This window comes from Panthera uncia, assembly GCF_023721935.1.
Source record: "Panthera uncia isolate 11264 chromosome A3 unlocalized genomic scaffold, Puncia_PCG_1.0 HiC_scaffold_12, whole genome shotgun sequence".
In the NCBI taxonomy this organism is placed as follows: Eukaryota; Metazoa; Chordata; class Mammalia; order Carnivora; family Felidae; genus Panthera; species Panthera uncia.
The window spans coordinates 13,486,628-13,507,438 of record NW_026057579.1 but is presented as its reverse complement, the minus strand read 5'-3'; the positions used below and the strand labels follow the sequence as shown (position 1 = coordinate 13,507,438).

Here is a 20,811-nt window from a genome sequence, read left to right as displayed (position 1 = left end):
ATGCAGCCAGGTCACGATCTCGCGGTCCGTGAGTTCGAGCCCCGCGTCAGGCTCTGGGCTGATGGCTCGGAGCCTGGAGCCTGTTTCCGATTCTGTGTCTCCCTCTCTCTCTGCCCCTCCCCCGTTCATGCTCTGTCTCTCTCTGTCCCAAAAAGAAATTAAAAAAAAAAAAAAAAAAAAAAACGTTGAAAAAAAAAAAGCCATGAGAGAAAATGACCTCAGCTCTTGAAACTTGTAAATATTTCAGCAATCTTGCTCTCACAGGGAGATCCCTAATTCTTTTTCAAACTTGAAGGAGAATTGACAACCGTTTGTGTTCTCTTTGCTTCCAGTTGTGTGTGGTTTTTTTGGAGGGAAGGGTGCAAGTCAAGGATCTTTTTTTTTCAGGTTCACCTGTTTCCTTAATGAAATTAATATTTCTTATGAAATGATTTCAGGCAAAAGTGTTGGGTGTCTGGGGTCTGTATGTTGTTCCTGGAAAGCTTCCACACAAGGAGAATTTGAGGAAGGGGCAACCATCACCCCTCCCCCTCCATTCAGTGTTCAGGGTCTTTTCTGGCCTTGTGCTTGCTTTGTGCAATTCTAGGAGAGGATTGTGTGAGTGTGTGCGCACACACACACACATGCACCTCTGGCTCCTTTAAGTGGGGGTAGGGGGTGAAAGAAAGCCTTGAGAGGTCACACCAAAGCCCTAATGCATTTCTTTATTTTCATATGTCACAGGAGGAAACAAAAGAGAGTAAAGCCCTCCCCCACCCCCCCCACCCCCCAGTCTGTGGTCCAGGCAGATGTGGTTGTTGCCTTGTGTGACTGTCCTGAGTGTGTCCATCCAGTCCTGGGGCCACTGGACTAGCATCTCACAGTTTTGGAAGAGCTACTGAAGTCTGGGGAGCCCCAGGATTTCTTCCATATGCCAGATAAATCCTTGGACAGTATATTTCCATACAACATGTATTGAGAACATGAAGCCATCCCTTCTAAAGCTTTCTTCTCTAGACCTGCCAAATAACTCTGCCCCTGAATTCAGGCAAGGGCCTGGGACGGTGAAATGCTTTGAAAACTCAGTAACCCTGGAACAAATGAAAAACCAGTGTCCCATGTGGTGGCTGGGTCCTTGTTACTGTAATACTACATTCCTACAGACCAGGCCTTGATTTTAGAGTTCTAAAAGTTGCTCTTAAAATAAAATGGTACCTACTGGCATCCTCACTTGGTTACGTCTTTTTTGGATCACCAGAGTTACAACTTTTCTGTCTCTTTTGAGTGAAAACATACCTGTCTGTGAGAATGACCAGTCCTTTAAAATGGTAACACCTGTTGGTTTCAGGTAAAACCATTCTTCCAAAAGGCCTGTAGCTTTCTGAGCGCTGGCTCACTTTTCAGTTCCTTCCTCTCCTGGGCTACATTCTGCCAACTGTTCAGCTACTGTTTTTGGTATTCAGTGTAGAATCTTAATTATGCTGTTTAGCTTTTCATTGTGCGTGGGTGGATACAGCTCCCATAAAGAATATGGAGACGAGGTCTAAGATCAGTGGTGCACATGTGTGTGAGACAGGAGCGTATGGTGGACAGTGCCCTGGCCGGTTTCTGTGGCTCTGAGCTGCGAGTGGGTGTGTCTAGGGGCCAGCAAACAGTGATGACGTCTCACATTGCTTTTCATTTCCTTCTTAGATGACTATGCCCAGCTCTGTAATATCCCCGTCACGGGACGCCGGCGGCCATATGGACGGGATGCCTTGGTTGACTTCAGCGAACAGTATGCTCCAGAAGCTGATCCCTATTTTATTCAGGACCGTAAGCAAAATTTTTCAGTTATGTTGAAACTAAAGTGACTGACTAAAGATTAGTCAATGGTTCTCAAAAGGTAGCCCCTGGGAATTTTTCAGAAATGTAAGCTTTCAGGCCCCACTCTAAGACCTGCTGAATTGGAAAGTCAGTTTTATCCATCCTGTGCATACTCCTTATACGTGTTCAAGTTCAGAAATATTGGATCAAATTATTGGCATGCTGGAGGGTCTGCTGTTACTTTTACTTTCTTTAAAGAAAAAAAAAATCATCTTCTAAGATCCATAACAAAATCATTTCTTTACTCATTACGTGATGGTCTAATTTAAGGGTCGGGGTTGTCTTGAAAGCCTGATTATAATTGACATTGTTTCTCATATAAGGAAATGACATGTTAACTGTAACAAGTTGATCTTTACAGGTATTTTAGAGTGGGAGGTCAAAAAAATTGCTCTTCTGGTCAGAAATTGTTAGAATCCACTCATGATGGGATTTATTAAGAAATGATGCATGGTGGCTTCTCCTGGTCTTGTGGGCAGAGATTTTCTGTGGGAGATGGAGTGTGCCTGTGTGAACGCTGTTCCCATTTAGGAAAAAAAATGTCTGTGGGGCACCTGGGTGTCTCGTTCGGTTCAGCGTCCGACTCTTGATTTCAGCTCAGGTCATGATCTCGGGGGCCCTGTGGGTTCAAGCCCTGTGCGGGGCTTCACGATGTCAGTGCAGAGCCTCCTTGGGATTCTCTCTCTCTTTCTGCCCCTCCCCTGCTTGCGTCTGTGCTGTCTGTCTGTCTGTCTCTCTCTCTCTCTCTCTCTCTCAAAATAAATAAATAAACTTTAAAAAAGAAAGAAAGGAAGAAATGTCTGAAGGTGTTTAACCGGGAGTGTCCTGGATGAGGAAGCTGTGCAAGCTAAAGGTTTCTATGGGGGAAACCACAGCTTTTCAAATACACAACACAGTATTGGTAGAGGATAGGTGGTGTCCCCTTCAGGACTGGCAATGGGGAAATGCGGCTTCCAGCCACCTTGTCCAAATCTCACAGAGGGGCCCTCCTTGCAGTGTGTGAAGCTATACCAGATTTTCAAGACGGAGAATCCCTGCAGGCCAGGGGGTTGGAGTTAGGACTTTGGAGACACTGCTGAATGACAGACTACAGTGACGCCTTTTCTTTCTTGGGGCCCTGTTACCTGTGAACGAAGCGCACTAGCCGTGACCTGGTTCCTGAGGGCAACCCAAGCTTTGTGGCTACATTTGGCACTGCTTCAGTTCTGAGTCAAAGAGTGTTTCCTTCCTTCCTTTCTCCTTCCTTCCTCTTGTTTTTGATGGATGCATACATTGATCGTTCAGCACAATGACGTGAAAACAGCATTGTATCAGTCCAGCTGAGTTAATTAACATGCCCCTGTATACCCCCCCAGCCCCAGGTGTAGAACATTCCCAGCATTCAGAAGGCCCCTGAAGCCCTTTCCCAGCCGGGCCCCCTGCCCCAAGAGTATCATAACTTCTAATACCTTGGATTATTTCTTTTAATCAACAACATACATCCATGCACTATTTCATGAAATGTGTCGAAATACACTGGCAGGTATAAGACTGGGCACTTACAATTTTGACACTTACCTGTGACTGTGTTATAGGTCAATAAACATTTACCTTTAAAAAGAAGAAAAGGAGAAGAAATATTAAGGTTGAAAGAAAGCCCAGCTTGCCTGCCCCATAAATCCAAAATAACAGGTTAAGTCTCTACACAACAGTGACCCAATCCCATAGCTTCTATGTGCAGCCTCTAGCACATTAGATAGAGTCCAGATTCCAGGAATTTTCATGTTGAAGTGTTCTGGCTTGTGTACCTTCTTTTTTTAATGCTGACGTTGCTTCAGGACTCTTTTAATTCACTACAAATGTTAAGAAATAAACATGTTGGTGTCACATCGATTTCCTATTTAGTAACAGAAGAAGCTGAGATGCAATTTTAAGGCCTCCAGCACTGATTCTATCAATGGCCTTTAAACTTATTGCAATTTATGAGAAATAGCTCCTTCTTCCCAGACCGGGAGCAAGGACTTTCCGGCCCTTCTAAAGAAATGTGACTGTATTGGGTAGATAGCAACATAGAAAGAAAGCTGAGATTTCTTAATCTCCTGCCTTCTGGTTATTTAAGAAAATTGGACTGGTAACCGGAGGCAGTTTTTTAGTTAAGGCAGTATTTTATAAAAGTAGAATCTCCTAGAGCAGAAATCAGCTCTTTCTTGTAAAGGACTAGAGAATAAATTTTTTAGGCTTTGAGGCAGCTACTCAGCCCTGCTAGGGTATCACGAAAACAGCCACAGACAGCATGTCAGCGAATGGGGTATCTGTGTTCAAGTAAAACTTTATTTACAAAAGTAGGAGACCACCACATTTTGAGAAGGGGCTGTCCTTTGCTGACTCGTGTAGAAGTATTTTTCGGAGTCTGCTTGATGTATGTGTGTAGAGTTTTCAATATTTAATTCCATGTTTTAATTTCTGTAATAATAATTTTTAGCAGTTATAAAGTCAAAACGATTTTGCCATGATACCTGGAATTTGAAAATATTATCATAGATTAAGACTTTATTTTCTTAAGTATTTCTCAAACTGGCTTTGGGGCCCTGATGACATATTCTTAATGGTGTGTAATTTTTTTTTCCCCTTCAAAATTTTTAAAAGTGCTATCATGGATGTATTAATTTTTAGTCACTGAGTTAAACCTTACAGCCCTGTCTAAACAATGTTATTTTGCTGCCCCCTGCAGTTCCGCTGGAGAATTACTTCAGAGGCCAGAGTTATGGTCATATTTTGATTTTTTTTTTTTTCCTTTTAAAGCTGATAATGTGATGAGGTTCTGAAGGGGGAGCCCACATCAACAGTGTTTTTGTATCACTGTGGATTTATATTTACAACTCTTCTTTCTAGAAAGAGAGCTAAATACTCTTGATGCCTGTTTCATGTGTTTATATTACTAAACGCTAGTTCTGAATCAGTTTAAAGATACCTAAACTATAAAAAAAAAGCCAAACAAGAACTTCTTTGTTTCCTTAAAAAAATAATTTTGACTTTCTAACCACAAGTATGATATACTTTTCTCATTTATCAGGATGTTTCAAGTCGCTTTTACTGTCTTTATCCTTTGATCTCCTGAGAGCCCTTTTGTAAGGCTCATTCCAAAGCTAGAGCAAACAAACACAGGTTACACAGCAAGACCAGCCCAGCTTTTCACTGCTTTTTGGGGAACTCCAAGTGAAAAACCACCGCCTCAAATTTTCATGGATGTTCTGAGCAAATGTCTGCTGAACTGTGATAGTCACTTCCATTGTTTCCATCCTGAACGTTGTTCTGACATTTGCCCTACTGAGAACTCAGGAAATTTGGAATTTTAGATAAACACTTCTGTTTATTAAGAGCAAACCCAAAAACCATACTCAGTCACTTTTTATGCTTTTAATTTAGAACATCAGAATTCAAGATGTAGGGCTACTAATGGACAAACGATATATAAAGCTTCTACTATCTTATGCATAATGCTGTGTACAGATACATTCAGTGTTAAATTTTACTGCTAACTTTAAGGCATCTGAAATAGGTGTCTAAAATATGAATATATGATGAACCACAATCTTAATCGTATAGTTTTTTTATAAGAATTTTTTAAGTTTATTTAATTTTTTTCATGGGGTGGGCAGAGAGAGAGAGAGAGAGAGAGAGAGAGAGAGAGAATCTTAAGCAGGCTCCACACTGTCTGTGCAAAGCCCAACAGGGGGCTCACTCTCATGAACTGTGAGACCATGACCTGAGCCATACCAAGAGCTGGATGCTTAACCAACTGAGCCATCCAGGCGCCCCAGTAATCCTATAGTTTTAAAAGACAGTGAAAGAGGTCGCAAATTTCTAACCTGGCTCCTGTCTTTTCCTTTCTAGGTTTTTTAAATAGCTTCGAGGAGTTGCAGGCTGAAGAATGTGGCATCCTCAATGGATGTGAGAATGGCCGCTGTGTGAGGGTGCAGGAAGGTTATACCTGTGACTGTTTTGATGGGTATCACTTGGATATGGCCAAGATGACCTGTGTTGGTAAGGATGATGTGTGCCCTCTCGGAAGTTATTCTTTCCCCCAGGTGCCCTGTGGCCAGATCTCCTATAATCGAGTACATGTAAGATAGATTTGCAGTTTCAGTTTAGGAAGAGGAGAAAAGTTCTGGAGATGGCAGTGATGGTTTCACAACAGTGTGAATGTACTTCGAGAGGACAGAACATTCTAGGTAATTAGTTTGACTCCTCTAACTTTAGCTTTTGACTGCAGCAAATAGTGTTTTCCCCCAGTACCTGACACAAGCGTAAGAGAGTGTAGATGTCTGGGGAAAAAAAACTTTTATGGTAATCATTTTGGAGAATGTTCCTCCCACAACTACCTCTTCCTCTCTGTCTCTCGCATTGCCTTTGCTTCTATTTTTGAACAACTGGTAAGCATACATTAATTCTTCCTCACGTGCTCAATGCCATCTTCCAGGGCCTGGCCCTTGACTTACAGGGTTTTCCTATTTCTGTGGCTCTTCCATTCCCTCCGGTAGCAACCCCCTTCCCCACTTGAGTTTTGTTTGTCTCTGTCTGCGGTGGGTCTGGAAAATAGGTAACCTGGGTTATTACAGGTGTTTAGAGTGCATTTCTTTCCTGTGGAAAGAAATCTGAGAAGGTAACTTGAGCCTTTACAGGGGCTGCCCCGAAGGCTCTCTGCTCACTTGTTTGCTTCTTTAGTGTATTCCTCTAGACAGATCTGTTATTCTGTACCTGTGGAAAGGAATTTAGAAGTGGAAAAATTCCTCCAGCTTTCTTGAGTTTTGACTATAAGATGTCAAGCTGACAAAATGTTCCTGTTGTGTTAAATACAGGGAAGGAAATTCTAGAGCCTTCCGGATCATCTACCTTTTTCAGATCTAGAAAGTCTTACTTATCTTGCATGTATTTGCAACCGACGATAATGAGAAAGACTGCACAGTTTACTGGGGTGGGGGTCCGGGGGTGAGGAGAGCGGAGAACAGCCTGGCTGTTTTCGGGCCAGATGCCTTGCTGCCTCAGGTAAGCCGTAGGCCACGTTTCCTCTTGGGGTGGTACTGGAACGTCTTCACCTGCATGGTTTGGCTTGTTGCAGATGTAAACGAATGTGATGAGTTGAACAACCGGATGTCTCTCTGCAAGAATGCCAAGTGCATCAACACCGAGGGCTCCTACAAGTGTGTGTGTCTGCCTGGCTACGTGCCTTCGGACAAGCCCAACTACTGCACACCATTGAGTACCGCCTTGAATTTAGAAAAAGACAGCGACCTGGAGTAAAAGAGGATCTACATAACCTAAGCCCGTATACTCTGCACTGTGTAAAGGAAAAGAGAGAAATGTATTATACTTGAGACATTGCACCTACCCCAGAATGTCGGAAACACGGAACCATCACAGAATTGCGTCTCCTCGTAAAGAAGAGGAGAGGATCCAGTGTGAGCCTGACTGGTGTGACAGACCAAATGGACATTTCTCTGAAAAACCAGTATATATAGTCTGTTCATATGTAAAATTCAGTGGAAAAGAGGCGGAACAGTGCTGTTATTTTAAACAGAAGGTTGTATTATGATGTTTTTGTTTTTGTTTTTTTTACTATTGCTTGATTAAATTTGGCATTTAAATAGTGGTGGAAATATTTTATATAATTTTCATTTTTTGGTTGTGCAGTTCCTTGGCTGCTGTTTTTCTTCAGATTTTTTTTTTCAAGCTCAAGGGCACAAGTCTTTGATAAAATATTGTTAAACTGTATTATAAGTATTGTTACACAGGGTTATGTTATTCCCGGTCTGGAGCATTTTTAAAAATCCAAACTGTCTGTCCTGTGGAGCAGGCAGCAATTTTGTCTCAAAACTTTTCTACACATTTCGAGGAAAATACTTTATATTTACAGTGTATCGTCTGATTTTAATGTCCATTCTTAGCCAAGCTGCTAGTAGGCATCAATTGGATCCTTTCCCGCATTAAAATGGAAGAATTAATGAGCTCATGTTAGTATTGTAATGTGTAAAGTAAGCCCAGCAAAATTTTTTGAAAACTTGATGATCCCAATATATTTACCATTGTATGTTAAAGCAAAATAAATCACCATTTTTTTAGAAAAAAAAATTCTACCTGGGAGTAACTGTCAATGAGTACCTGTCATATTCCCCCCACCTCATTTATTTTTATGAACGGTTCTCTAGTAGCATAGAGTCTTTCACAGGTTAATTATTACATTTGTTAGATGTTGGTAGGGACTGAATGGCGTCCACCCGTGTAATTCATATGTTGGTGTCCTAACCCTCAGTACCCCAGAATGTGAGTGTCCTTGAAGACGGGAGTCTTTAAAGTGGTAATTAAGGTTAAATGAGGTCTTTGGGGTGACCCTAGCCCAATATGACTGGTGTCCTTATAGGAAGAGATAGGACAGACACACACAGGGGAAAGACCATATGAAGACACGGGGAGAAGACCGCCATCTCCAAGCCGAGGAGAAAGGCCTCAGAAGAAATCAACCTTGCAGTACCTTGATCTCAAACTTCTAGCCTCCAGAATGATAAGAAAGTTAATTTGCTGTTTAAGTCACCCAGTCTGTGGTACTCTGTTCCGGCAACCCTGGCAAGCAGGACACAGATACAGATCACAGCTAGATAGCACAGGAACCCTGAAAACAGCTTGCGAGGTTCTAGTCCCTGCTTATACACGTCTGTATGGTCTTGCGATTGTTAAAGTGAGTTTCAGAACCTACTTTTTACTTAAGGAAAGCATCTGAGTTTAAAGAAAAACAACGAACCATGTGTAGGGATACCCAGCCGAAAATCTCATTTAACATTTTCCTGAAATACAGGCTTTTGGTGTCTAATACCTGCAGTGGGAAGAATGATGGCACATCGAAGATAGCCGTGTCCTAGTCCCTAGAACCTGTGAACATTATGCGGCAAATGGAAATTAAGGTTACAGATGGAATTAAGGTTGCCAATCAGTGGCCTTAATAGAGAGATAACCCGGAAAGACCCAATGTAATCACAAGAGTGGAAAAGGGAGAGAGAAAAGCAGAGTCTGGGGGGAGATGAGAGATGTAGGTGACAAAGACTTCCCCGCCATGCCCGCTTGGAAGGCAGAAGAAGAGGTGAGGGGGCGTGAGCCGAGGAATGTGGCTTGCCCCTGGAGGCTGGAAAAGGGAAGGTGCCATTCTCCCCTAGAGCCTACAGAAAAGAGCGCAACTCTCTCGACACCTTGATTTCAGGCCAGTAACATGGATCCACTTCTAACCTACAGAACTGTAAGATAACAAATGTGTGTTGTTGCACACCATGACATGAGCGGTCATTTGTTGTAGCGGTGATGACGAGCTTGAGCAACACCCAAGCATCATAAAATGGACCTCTCAACATTTTCAGCTGATGTTTAGGTATAGGAAAAACTTGCATTTGTATCCCCAAGATGCAATGCAGCATTTTAAATAAAAGGGCTTGTTGGCACAGGTCTTGAATTATATTCCAAATATTAGCATAGTTGGAGTCGTCACGGATGTTTGAAAAGCACAAAGACTATCGATGAAATGGATGTGCTCTGGGATGTTGCTGGCCAGCTGGCGTGCTTGCTTTGAATGCATTTCCACAGTGCTTTCTTTCCAGGTCTGTCTAGCCCTTATTTTTACTAGTTTTGTACACCTCGCCCCAAAACATTTTGTTTTTGTAACGTACAATTCTTTTAGCTCCTTTTAGTAGTTACTGCGATTTTACTTTCCGTGCCTATTGTCCTCTAAACCCACAGGTATAGGATGCTGTGGCAGTGGTTCAAATTCATTGGCCATGAAGAGGCAGGCACATAGTACAGTGTGTTTGGATTGTTATACTGGTTATATAATCTGGTGTGCTAATACATGTATTTTCCAGCTGCCTGAGCCAGCGTCCACCCACAGAATGAGTCTGTGTACCTGAAACCAACAATAACATTCTATTCTTTTGTCATAAATGTCAAACTCTACTCCAAAAAAACTAGACCTGGCTATCTGATGTAAGCCTATGTCATTGGAAGTTACGTCCTTGCAATCTGCCATGTTCGTCAAAATAAGCACTAAATACAAACCCAGCAAACCAAGCCCTTAAGCATATTGAATGTGTTTTACACAACTCCATCCATATTTTTATTTAAAAATTTTTTTATATGATCAAAAGAATACCGTAAATTAACTTTAGTATTTTCACACACAAAGGACTTTCTTATTCTAAATTGTACTTGAATTTTCCTGGAAAATCTTAATATCTTCATATTGGCAGAAATGATGAATCTGAGATGCTTAAAAATAAGGCTCATGAACATTTCATTTGGGTCAACAGTGCAAGAAAACAATATGTGTATGTTACGTGTTCCCCCTTGTGGAAACAAACCGTCACCATGGCTTTAGGAATTGTTTTAATACCAGCATTAAAATACTATGATTCTAACATTCTCTTCAGCTTTCAAGTAGGAATAACTCATGTATGTACTAGATCATCTACGATTTGTTGCTCAAATCTTTGGTAAGAAGAAGAAAACAATGGCTGTCGTTGATCAGTATCCCAGTGATGGGGAATCAATTCTGAGAAAACTAAAGGGAGGTATCACAGTCTGATATGACAAAAGACACCTCAAGGAAAAGACTTCCTTAACTTAGGATAAAACGTTTGTAACCATCACAGGAGTATGAGATTCCTCTCACCAACTTTCCTCTCTCTTTGAGAGCATAGGATGGCCATCACTGGAGGAAGAGCTCCAAGTTATCTCCCAAGTCATTTATGAAGAGCATTTTTGTTTTTATCATGATTCTGAGTATAACTGGGACAGGCTTTGCTGTCTTGTTGTGACCAGACACAGAAAATCCAATAGGATACTGGTCATCTATCTTGATATCCCCCACCCCCAACATATCCACATACATAAGAATTCACTGAAACCTGCGTACACTCTCTCGTTACTCTCTGAACAGTATTCCTTATGTGTAAGATAGGGACAGTGACACCTGCCCTTATACCCCACAGGAGTGTAGAAGGGATCCAAATATCACATTTAAAAAGCTTTATAAGCCAGGATTCATTGTGTGCAGATGAAGAATGATTCTTCTTTGCTCCGTGCTACTGACCACACTTTAAAACCTTGACACTTCTACACGCTCCTTTGGCTACAGTGAAGAATTAGTCTAGACTCCTTCTTGATTCCCTTCCCGGCTGCTTTCCTCCAAGCCTGAGGCTTCCCTTGGATACACTTTGGTTTAGACTCTGCATTTCCCCACAATCTGGACACTCTTGCCTGTTCATTGAAATAATTTCCTGGAAGAAGTTGCTGCGATGGAGCGTCAGATGGAGCAAAAGATTTTGGAGGGACTAAGAAATGTATATGTAAATTCAGGAGTCATCTAAACCTTCTGGGGCAAAAAGGGCAGGAGATTTTGGAGGCAAGATCAGACTAGGAAGTATTAGAAAGTGGGTGGGAGAGAAGATTGCTGGTCTGAGAACAAAATGGCCTCACCTCCATCAGGTGTTTAAATGTCATTCAAGACTAATGGTTTTAAGTCTTCAGAGTTCAAGGTTTTCTTGGATCCTCTCATTTTTGGAGAAAAATGGCCACACTGGCCCACATAATATGGAGTACACCTCAGGTTTTATTTTCCAACTTTGTACAGGATCCCGAGACACAGGGACCTAGAAAGGAGGCCCTAACATCAGAGTAGTTTGGCCTTGGTGACTCAGTGGGAAGAGGCCAGAAGCTCTGTCCACCATCATCCAGCCACACTCAGCTGATGGGTAGGTTGTGCCTTGACAGAGTGGCAACCTCAGTCTGGGAGCACGCAACCTGCTTTCCTAGCGAAGGCCGTGACATTGAGCTTGAGGACTAAGAAGCTATAGGATAAATAAAGAGTTGACTATAAAAGCAGCCAAATACTTCTTTCCAACTGCCATTCTTGATTTTCAACCTCTCGTTCAATGACCTAGCTGGAAGCAAGGACTGGGGGCTGGGACAGGAGCCCATGGACTCCTTGTAGCTATGGACACTGAATCAAAAATATTGTGGTTTCTACAAATTGGAGAGTCATTAAATGTTCTCCAAAGTCTCCCCAGCCTGCTATGGATGGGGCAAAAACTCACTTCCTGCAGGATATTACTGCTTCCCTCATCATCAGTCTCTGCCTTCTCTTCATTAGTGCTCTAGATCAGCACGGTGCAATGGAACTTTTCGTGAAGTTGGAAATGTTCTATATCTCAGCTGTCCAATGTGACAGCCAGTAACCACATGGAGATATTGAGTACTTGATATGTAGCTAGTGTAACTAAGGACCCAAGTTTTTATTTTACCTTTCATTAAATTTAAATAGCAATGTGTGGCTAGTGACTACCATATTGGTCACCACAGCCTGGGTTCTCACCTTTCTTTGGCCCTTCATCTGGGACGCATTCTCTCCCAATCCCTTCCCCCAACCTGTGGTCTCTAGTGCACTACTAGGCAGAGAGCTTTTTGTGGTAAAGAAAACAATGTCTTTATTCCTACAAGTGCTCTCCAAAGCAGATGTGCAGTCAGTGTTTAAGAAGATCAACAAGGGAATTCACATAACTCAACTTGTCTTGTCTTCAGAGATGCCACACATATTTCATTTTTGCCAAATATATAATCAGTCAATTTTGCCACAGTAGCAGAGAATGGCATGAGGAAGATCACGGATACCTAAACTCTGGAGAAAGAGCCAGAGATACATGCCAAGACAGAGAAAACTCCTGTCTAGCTCCTCTGGCCTTCCTTGCCATAACTCCAGGTTTCTCCAAGTGTGGTCACCAAGCAGGAACATTGGCATTACCTGAGAACTTGTTAGAAATGAAAATCTCGGGTCTATCTCAGACCTATTGGAACAGAAACTCCGTGGTTGCCACACCTCAATCTGTGTTTTAATAAGCCCTCCAGAAAATCCTGATGCATAATAAAGTTTGAGATTGCACCTAAGTAACCGTTTGTTCATTGGGCAAGAGGTGCTCACTGGGCTCCAGGAATCATGATACTTTTTTCAGGAATGTCCAAACCCTTTAATGCCCTCCTAGGCAGAGGTAATTCTGTAAGATCCTAGTTTAATTCTCTTTTTTCCTATTTCCTTCCCCTATTGTACCAGCCTTTCCTCAGTTGGCTAGCCCAAGCTTCACTCCTCCAGGTGGGCCCAAAATAAATGTTGACTTTCTGAGCACCTTAACCAGTAGATATTTTTATTTACTGAAGGTCTATTAGAGTACAACACTATTTTTTGTATGTTGTGCATTTAAACAACAGCCCTTAACCTGAGTACTGAGAGGTCTTGCTGGAGCTGGCTGTTACCAGTTCATGACAGCTAACTATACATAACGACTCCCAACCACTTTGGTGGCTGGGAATTGGTCGTGGTGAGAGTATTTACACAACAGAAATTGGTAAATAGCTGATTATTAAAACATTTACCAATGCACCACTGAATCATCCTTTCTTACAAAGAAAGGAAACAGGATCAGTGAAGTTGAGTTGGCCAAACTGGCATATGTATGAATTTTAACCTAGATCTTATAAACTCCAAAGCCAGCCTTCTTTCGTTACAGGGCTTTCCTGGTGATACTTGGGTTTCAATTAACTGGGGGCACGCAGCATCCAAATAGGAGAAATAGGCCATGTCTAGAAGGCACCAGGCTCAGAGTACCCTTGCATACAGCAGAGAAAGCTATAGTCTCAAAAGGTAGGACTAGGAGGGGTCCCTGTGAGGGAAGATGTGTTAATCACATAACAAAGGACACACCTTCAAGGACAGACTTAACAATTTTTCAAATCATTCTCCTTTAAGACAGTCTTTCATGTTTAGGGTTTTTTTTTTTGTGGCTCCTTTCTTAGAAAAATCAGCCACACTGCCCCACAAGTTTAAATACCAAGTTTAACTGGGGATTTATTCTCCCACCCTCACCAGAATCTTGAGACACAGACAGGGATTTTGATAGGGATTGAATTGAACATGTAGATCAATTTAGAGAGCAATGTCATTTTAACAGTATTATGTCCATGAACATGATGTCTTTCCATGTATTAAGGCCTTCAATTTCTTTCAACGGGGTAGTATAGTTTTCAAAATAGAAAAGTTACATTATTTTGTTAAACTTATTCTTAAGTAATTTCTTCTTTTTGATGCTACTATAAATGGAAGGTTTTTTTTTTTAATTTTTTAATGTTTATTTATTTTTGGAAAACAAAGTTCAAGCAGGGGAGGGGCGGAGAGAGAGGGAGACACAGAATCTAAGCAGGCTCCAGGCTCTGAGCTGTCAGCACAGAGCCCAATGCGGGGCTCGAACCCACGAAGTGTGGGATCGTGACCTGGGCCGAAGTTGGACACCCAACCGATGGAGCCACCCAGGTGCCCCCGTGTTTTCTTAATTTCAATTTCAGTTTACTTATTACTACTATAATAATTGTAATGTGTTTTGTATATTGATCTTATATTCTGCAATCTTGCTGAGCTCATTTATGAATTCTAATAGTTTTCATTGAATTTCTTAGGATTTTCTATATGCAAGATTATGCCATCCACAAATAGTTTTAGTTCTTCCTTTCCAATCTAGATGCCTTTTGTTTCATTTTCCTCCTTAATTGCCCTAGTTAGGACCTCCTTTACAATGTTAACTAGAAGTGTCAAGAACAGACATCTTTGTGCTGTTCCTGATTCTTAGGGGGGAAAGTATGCCCTCTTTCAACATTGTCTGACTGATTGATTGCTTGATTGATTGATTTTTCAACATTAAGTGTGATTTAACTGAAGGTTTCCATAGATGTCTTTTATCAGGTTATGGAAGTTCCCTTCTACTCCTAGTTTTTTAAGGTTTTTATTACAAAGGCATGTTGAACTTTGTGAAATGCTTCTTTTGTGTCCATTGAGATGATCATGTGGTTTTTGTTTTCTATTAATGTGAAGTATTACATTAATTGATTCTCAGATGTGAAACCCATCTTGAATTCCTAAGATAAATCCCATTTGGTTATTGTACATAATCCTTTTTTGTATGTTGCTAGATCCAATTTGCCAGTATTTTGTTGAGGATTTTTGTGTCTATATTCATGAGAAATGCTGATCTGTAGTTTTCTTTTGATGTCTTTGTCTGCTTTTGGTATCAATAGTAATGGCTTCAGAGAGTAAGTTGGGAAGTATTTCCTTCTCTCTTATTTTTAAGAGAGTTTGTGAAGAATTGGCTTCAATTCTTCCTTAAATGGTTGATAGAATTCATTAAATTGCTCATGGGCTCTTTTCTGGGGGAAACTAATTCAGTCTCTTTACTTGTTATAGGTCCATCCAGCTCTTAAAAAGAGAAGACCTTTTCTCTTGTTGGTATGTACTCACCCTGGAGGCACAATGCCAACAGCCAAACCTAACTAATCAGTAGTGTCCTTAGGAGCCAGGGCAATATAGAACTGAGACCTGGGAAGGACCAGGCAGAGCCTCAAAGCAACTGCTGGGTCCCTCAGTTGTCCCCTTCTCAACCGTAGGTGACAGTGGATCTGGCGTCCTTTGGGCCCTGTGCCCAGAGTGACTCAGCTCTGGAGCTTTCTACCCTTCATTTCTGCCCTGATGGGCACCCAGGGATACAGCCTCAGCTCGCTTTTCCTTGTGGCAGTCTCTCCTTGGGAATATCATTGGAATCACCCTAGTTACCTGGCCTGCATTGTCCTTCTAGCCTTTGTCCACTCAACAACACTGGATGGTTTTCTCCAGGCCAACCCACAGAGCAGTGCTTTCCCCTTGGAGGCTCTCTCGTTTTCCCCAGTGTCATGGAATCCCCTCTGAAAGCTGAATCCCTCATAAGCTTTTCTTTAGCCTTCATCCCCTTGCTCTCCTAGCACGTTTATGGGAAATGCCAGGTTCATGCATGTGTTTGTAAGAGGCCCTCGATTTCTGCCCTAATTTTATAAGTGAGAACTCTTCCCACAAGAAGCAGATCACCTACCCTGGCCAGAGCCCCACAGTCCTGGGACTGGGATTTGCATGGCCCTACCCCCAGCAGGGTTCATTAATCACTCCTTTCTGGGCCACCTCCTTCTGGTCTTCTTTTTCAAACACCAAAACTACTATTCATTGATTATTACTTCTGTGGCAAGCCTGTCATCTAATGTTCATGGGAACTGTACTTCATCTCCATATTTATAGAATTTGGGAGGTTAAGGGCCTTGCTTAGGGTTTCATAAGGAATAATACCCAGGGATTGACTGAGTTCCCAGCCCATACTTCTACCCAATATGCCTGAATTTCTCATTGCTTAGGAAGAAAATACACACTTCTGTTTACAATAGAAAATAAAAATGAGTGGAGAGGAGATTCTCCTGTAGAGTCTCTCAGGGCAAACCCTTTATCAGGCTCCTGGTTACTTAGCATAGTGAGTCCCAGGTCGCAGAGTCTGAAACAGAAGGTCGGTCTCAGGTACATGAACCTCATCCCTTTCATTCATTCACTCATTCATTCATTCACTCACTCACTCAATGAAGATTGACTGAATATTAATATGTGCTGGGAAGCATAGTAGGTGCTAGGACCCAGCAGTGATCTATAAACAACATTTCTGTCCTCATGGACCTTCCATTGTAGTGAAGGGACAATATCAACTCTAATGTTATTTTAATAAAAACTCTGAAGATAGATGGAGGATTGTGGAGGAAGGCTATGGTATGTGACGTCAGGGAAAGCATCTCTGGGGATAATATTGGAGCAAAGGCCGCAGTGAAGTGAGGGTATGAAAGGCCTGCAGATTTCTGGGGAAGGAGTTCCTCTGCAGTAGAGGAGGTACCAAGACCTTGGGGTGGGAGCGTCTGGGGAACTTTAGGACCAGTGAGGCCAGTGTGGCTACAGCGGAAGGAACACCAGGGAGAGCAGTAGGTGATGCCTTCAGAAGTCAAAGGGAAGCCATATCCTGTGAGGATTGTTGGCCAGAGTGAGAAAGTTTTTCTACCTCCTAAGATCGTTGTAAAATTTTCTTTCAATCTTTAGGCATCTCAGCTTTTCCGTCCATTCCCAGACTCAACTGTTCTTGGACAATGAATAAGCAAACTATTTGTAAGCAGACTTCTCTCTTCCTCTCCATAGGGATTATCCTCCCTGGTTCCTTCCCTTGTGGCCTTAATTACTATTCTGAGCTCTAAAAATCCCCAGAGCCTCCCCGGGCGCCTACAAAATAGGATGTCACGTTGCTCCTCAGCCCCAGGTGGGATGTCCTGCTCTTGGAAGAGAAACAGTCCTCTCCTCTCACCACCTGGAAGACCAAAGACCAAAAACAAGAAGGATAATGAGACCCTCATAAGGAAATAGGAGGTGGGCATTGAGAAATGCTCACTTGAGCTCCTTTTCTATAAAATGGAGAATTTCCTAACAGGTGGAATCCTGGGGATGCTGTGTGCTCATCAAGGTGCACCCTGCTCCCACATGTGAGCAGGGAGCAGAAGGGAAAACAGTTCAAAAGGGGAAATGGTTTGCACAGAACTTTCCCATGTAGGACAACTGGATAGGCACTAAGTAGCCGCTGTTAAGATTTTAATGGCCAAAGGGAGTTGCCTTTAGCTCATTTATTCAGTGAACATGTGCTAAATGCTTATTTTGTACCAGGCATTGTGCTTGACCCTGGGAATATGGAGAAGAACAACTTGTAGTGTTTGATGCCACAGCTAGCTCAGAAGAGAGATGCAAGCCCAGCTAACCGTGCTCCGATGAGGTGAGTAATCCCGTGGAAACTGGAACTCAGTGTTATGGGAACAAGGAGGAACCAGTTACCTCTGCCTGGCGGGGGTGTATGGGGGGTGGGAGAAGAGCTGGGATAGAAGCCTTAGGGAGAAGAAGAAATAAATGGAATTTTATTGGTCTTAAATGTCACTAGGGGAAAAGAAAAAGAAAGCTATAACTCAGCCACGTCACTGCCCCTTCCTGTTTGTCACAGAACATGCATCTGGTCTTATGGAAAGAGCACTAGATACGGTGTCTTAGAACACCTGCCTGTGTCCACAGCAGGCCTTAAGGCCCCAAACGAGTCTATCTCTTTCTCTTCTAACTTTGTTTTTACATCAGTAAAGTGAACTCTGAGGTCCCTACCGCATCAAAAATTGTTTATTTAATTCTTCGATTTCCATTTTGTCACAATGGCTTCTCTTTCTCAGCCAGATCCTGTTAACTGTGATTACATAAATGATTCACCCTTAGAATGGCTTATCAAAGCTATTTGGGGGCATATCCAATCTCTGGAAGAATCTCTGAAAAGCTGGGTGTTCCTACGTTTCCCTAAATTCCTGAGAACATGTGGTAACTGCTCTAACTGTACACGGGCTTCCTGCAAGTTAGAGCTTCAACATTTGAATAGACTTCATGTGAAAAGGATCGATTAGATTCTAGAAACACTGGCATTATGGCAAGACATTTAAAATTACATTTGCCTATGTGAAGCAGGAGGAGCCGCTTTGAATTCAATTTTAAATGCCTTAAATTTCTAAATGATTTTAGAAGATTTAAAGTTTTAACATTTATTTGCACAAATTTTTCACTGTTGATAGCTTAGGAATATGAGAGATGCCATTAAAAATCTGGATCAGGAGCTGCAAGAGGTCATTTAAAAGATAAAACAGGGGCACCTGGGTAGCTCAGTTGGTTAAGCATCCGACTTTGGCTCAGGTCATGATCTCCTGGTTGGTGAGTTCCAACCCCGCCTGGGGCTGTGTGCTGTCAGCTCAGAGCCTGGAGCCTGCTTCAGATTCTGTGTCTCCCTCTCTCTTTGCCCCTCTCCTGCTCATGCTCTCTCTCTCTCTCTCTCAGAAATAAACATTAAAACATTTCTTTAATTAAAAAACATTTTTAAAGAAAAGATAAAACATAAAAATGTTTGCAGCTACAAGGTCAAGTTTTCAGTGAAACTTTAAAAATACTTGATTAGGAAGTAGCAAGAAAATTCTTCAATATTTAATTTGTGCTTGCTACTCCCTATTTTATTTTTCTTAAAATTATTAGATAACATAAAGAAATTTTGATTAATTTTTCCATCAAGCTCTACCTAGAAGCCTCACATCCCCTCCCTTTTACCCTAGGATGCCAAATGAATCATATGAAATAAGCATTTTGCAACATTTGAAAAGCACTGGGAAGCATTATTTCAGGGTGTATCCCTCTGGGTGGAACTGATTTTTTTTTTAATTTGTTTTAATGTTTATTTATTTTTGAGAGAGACAGAGCCCGATCGGGGGAGGGGCAGAGAGAGAGGGAGACACAGAATTAGAAGCAGCTCCAGGCTCTGAGCTGTCAGCACGGAGCCCGACACGGGGCTCAAACCCACAGACTGTGAGATCATGACCTGAGCTGAAGTTGGATGCTCAACTGACTGAGCCACCCAGGTACCCCTGGAACTGATTGTTTTATTTAATACTCATGCTTTCCCCCACTGATCTGCACAGGTAGCTCTGTCATAGATCAAGTCTCTTCCTACACAGGGGTCTATCTCTGAGCTCTCTGCTCAATTCTATCACTTCTGATCTCTCTCTGCATCAGTATCACGTTATTATTAGCCTTTTCTTAATCCGTCATGTCTGATATCAGGTAAATTCTTCCACATTTCTTTTTTGGGAATATATTCACCTTTTGGGGGGGATATATTCACCTTTTTTTTTTTTTAATGTTTATTTATTTTTGAGACAGAGAGAGACAGAGCATGAATGGGGGAGGGGCAGAGAGAGAAGGAGACATAGAATCGGAAGCAGGCTCCAGGCTCCGAGCCACCAGCCCAGAGCCCGACGCGGGGCTCGAACTCACGAACCGTGAGATCGTGAACTGAGCTGAAGTCAGACGCTCAACCGACTGAGCCACCCAGGCGCCCCTCACCTTTTTTTAAGAAAACAGTAGCCTTTATTTTTTGAGCAGCTTCACATTTATTGAAACATTGAGGGAAAGTTTGGAGAGTTCCCATAATACACCCTGACTTCCACCCCTACCCCAGAGTTTCCCCTTTAACACCTAGCATTAGTGTAATACATTTGTTACAGTTGATGAGCCACTGTTGACACATTAAGTCACTTAGTTTCATTAGAGTATCCCCTTTGTGTTATGCTTCCTAGGAGTTTCGACCAATGTATGATGACTTGTATCCTCTATTACAGTATCATGCAGAATAGTTTCACTGCCCTAAAACCCCACTGTGCTCCACGTATCCATCCCTCTGTCTTTTCCCCTTAAAACCCTTGGAAACCACTGATCTTTCTACTATCTCTGTAGTGTTGCCTTTTCCAGAGTGTCTAGTTGGAATCATACAGTGTGTAGACTTTTAAGATTGGCTTCTTTGACTTACTAACACGCATTTAAGTTTTGTGGCTTGGCAACTTATTTCTTTTTGGTGCTGAATAATATTCCATTTTATGGGTACACCACAGTTTGTTTATCCATTCACTTACTGAAGGATATCTTGATTGCTTCCAGGTTTTGCCAGCTATGAATAAAATTTCTGTAAACTTTCTTATAAAGGTTTTTGGGTAGATAGTAAGTTTTCAACTCATGTGGGTGAATATTTATCTGATTTCTCTTAAGAAGTGCAATTACTAGATTATATAGTAACAATGTTTAATTTTGTAAGAAACTGCCAAAGTGTCTTCCAAAGTGGCTATACTATTTTGTATTCCCACCAGCAGTGAACGAGAGTTCCTGCTGTTCCACATTCTTGCCACAATAAGGTATTGTCAGTGTTTGGGATTTTCCACATCCCAACAGGTGTGCAGTGGTATTTTGTTGTTTTATTTTGCAATTCTCTGATGACATATGTTATTGAACATTTTTTTCATATGCTTATTTGTGATCGATATATCTTCCTATGTATTCTTCTTTAGAATTTTTATCCATTTTTAATTGGGTTGGTTGTTTTTTTATTGTTTGCTTTAAAGATTTCTTTGTGTGTGTGTGTGTATATATATATATATATACATATATATATATACACACACACACAC

General features: G+C 41.8%; 1 protein-coding gene across 9 annotated transcripts in view; it reads left to right on the top strand.

The window, feature by feature from the left end:
- The window catches only part of LTBP1 (latent transforming growth factor beta binding protein 1), a 402,262-nt gene extending 391,980 nt beyond the window's left edge, over positions 1-10,282 (top strand). For all 9 annotated transcript variants that reach the window (XM_049652315.1, XM_049652312.1, XM_049652314.1 and 6 more), the window contains 3 exons: positions 1,672-1,794; positions 5,719-5,868; positions 6,944-10,282. In XM_049652315.1, the coding sequence (XP_049508272.1) occupies positions 1,672-1,794; positions 5,719-5,868; positions 6,944-7,125 (455 nt within the window). In that variant the 3' untranslated portion in view covers positions 7,126-10,282. The remainder of the gene's footprint in view (positions 1-1,671; positions 1,795-5,718; positions 5,869-6,943) is intronic.
- The last annotated feature ends 10,529 nt before the right edge of the window (positions 10,283-20,811 follow it).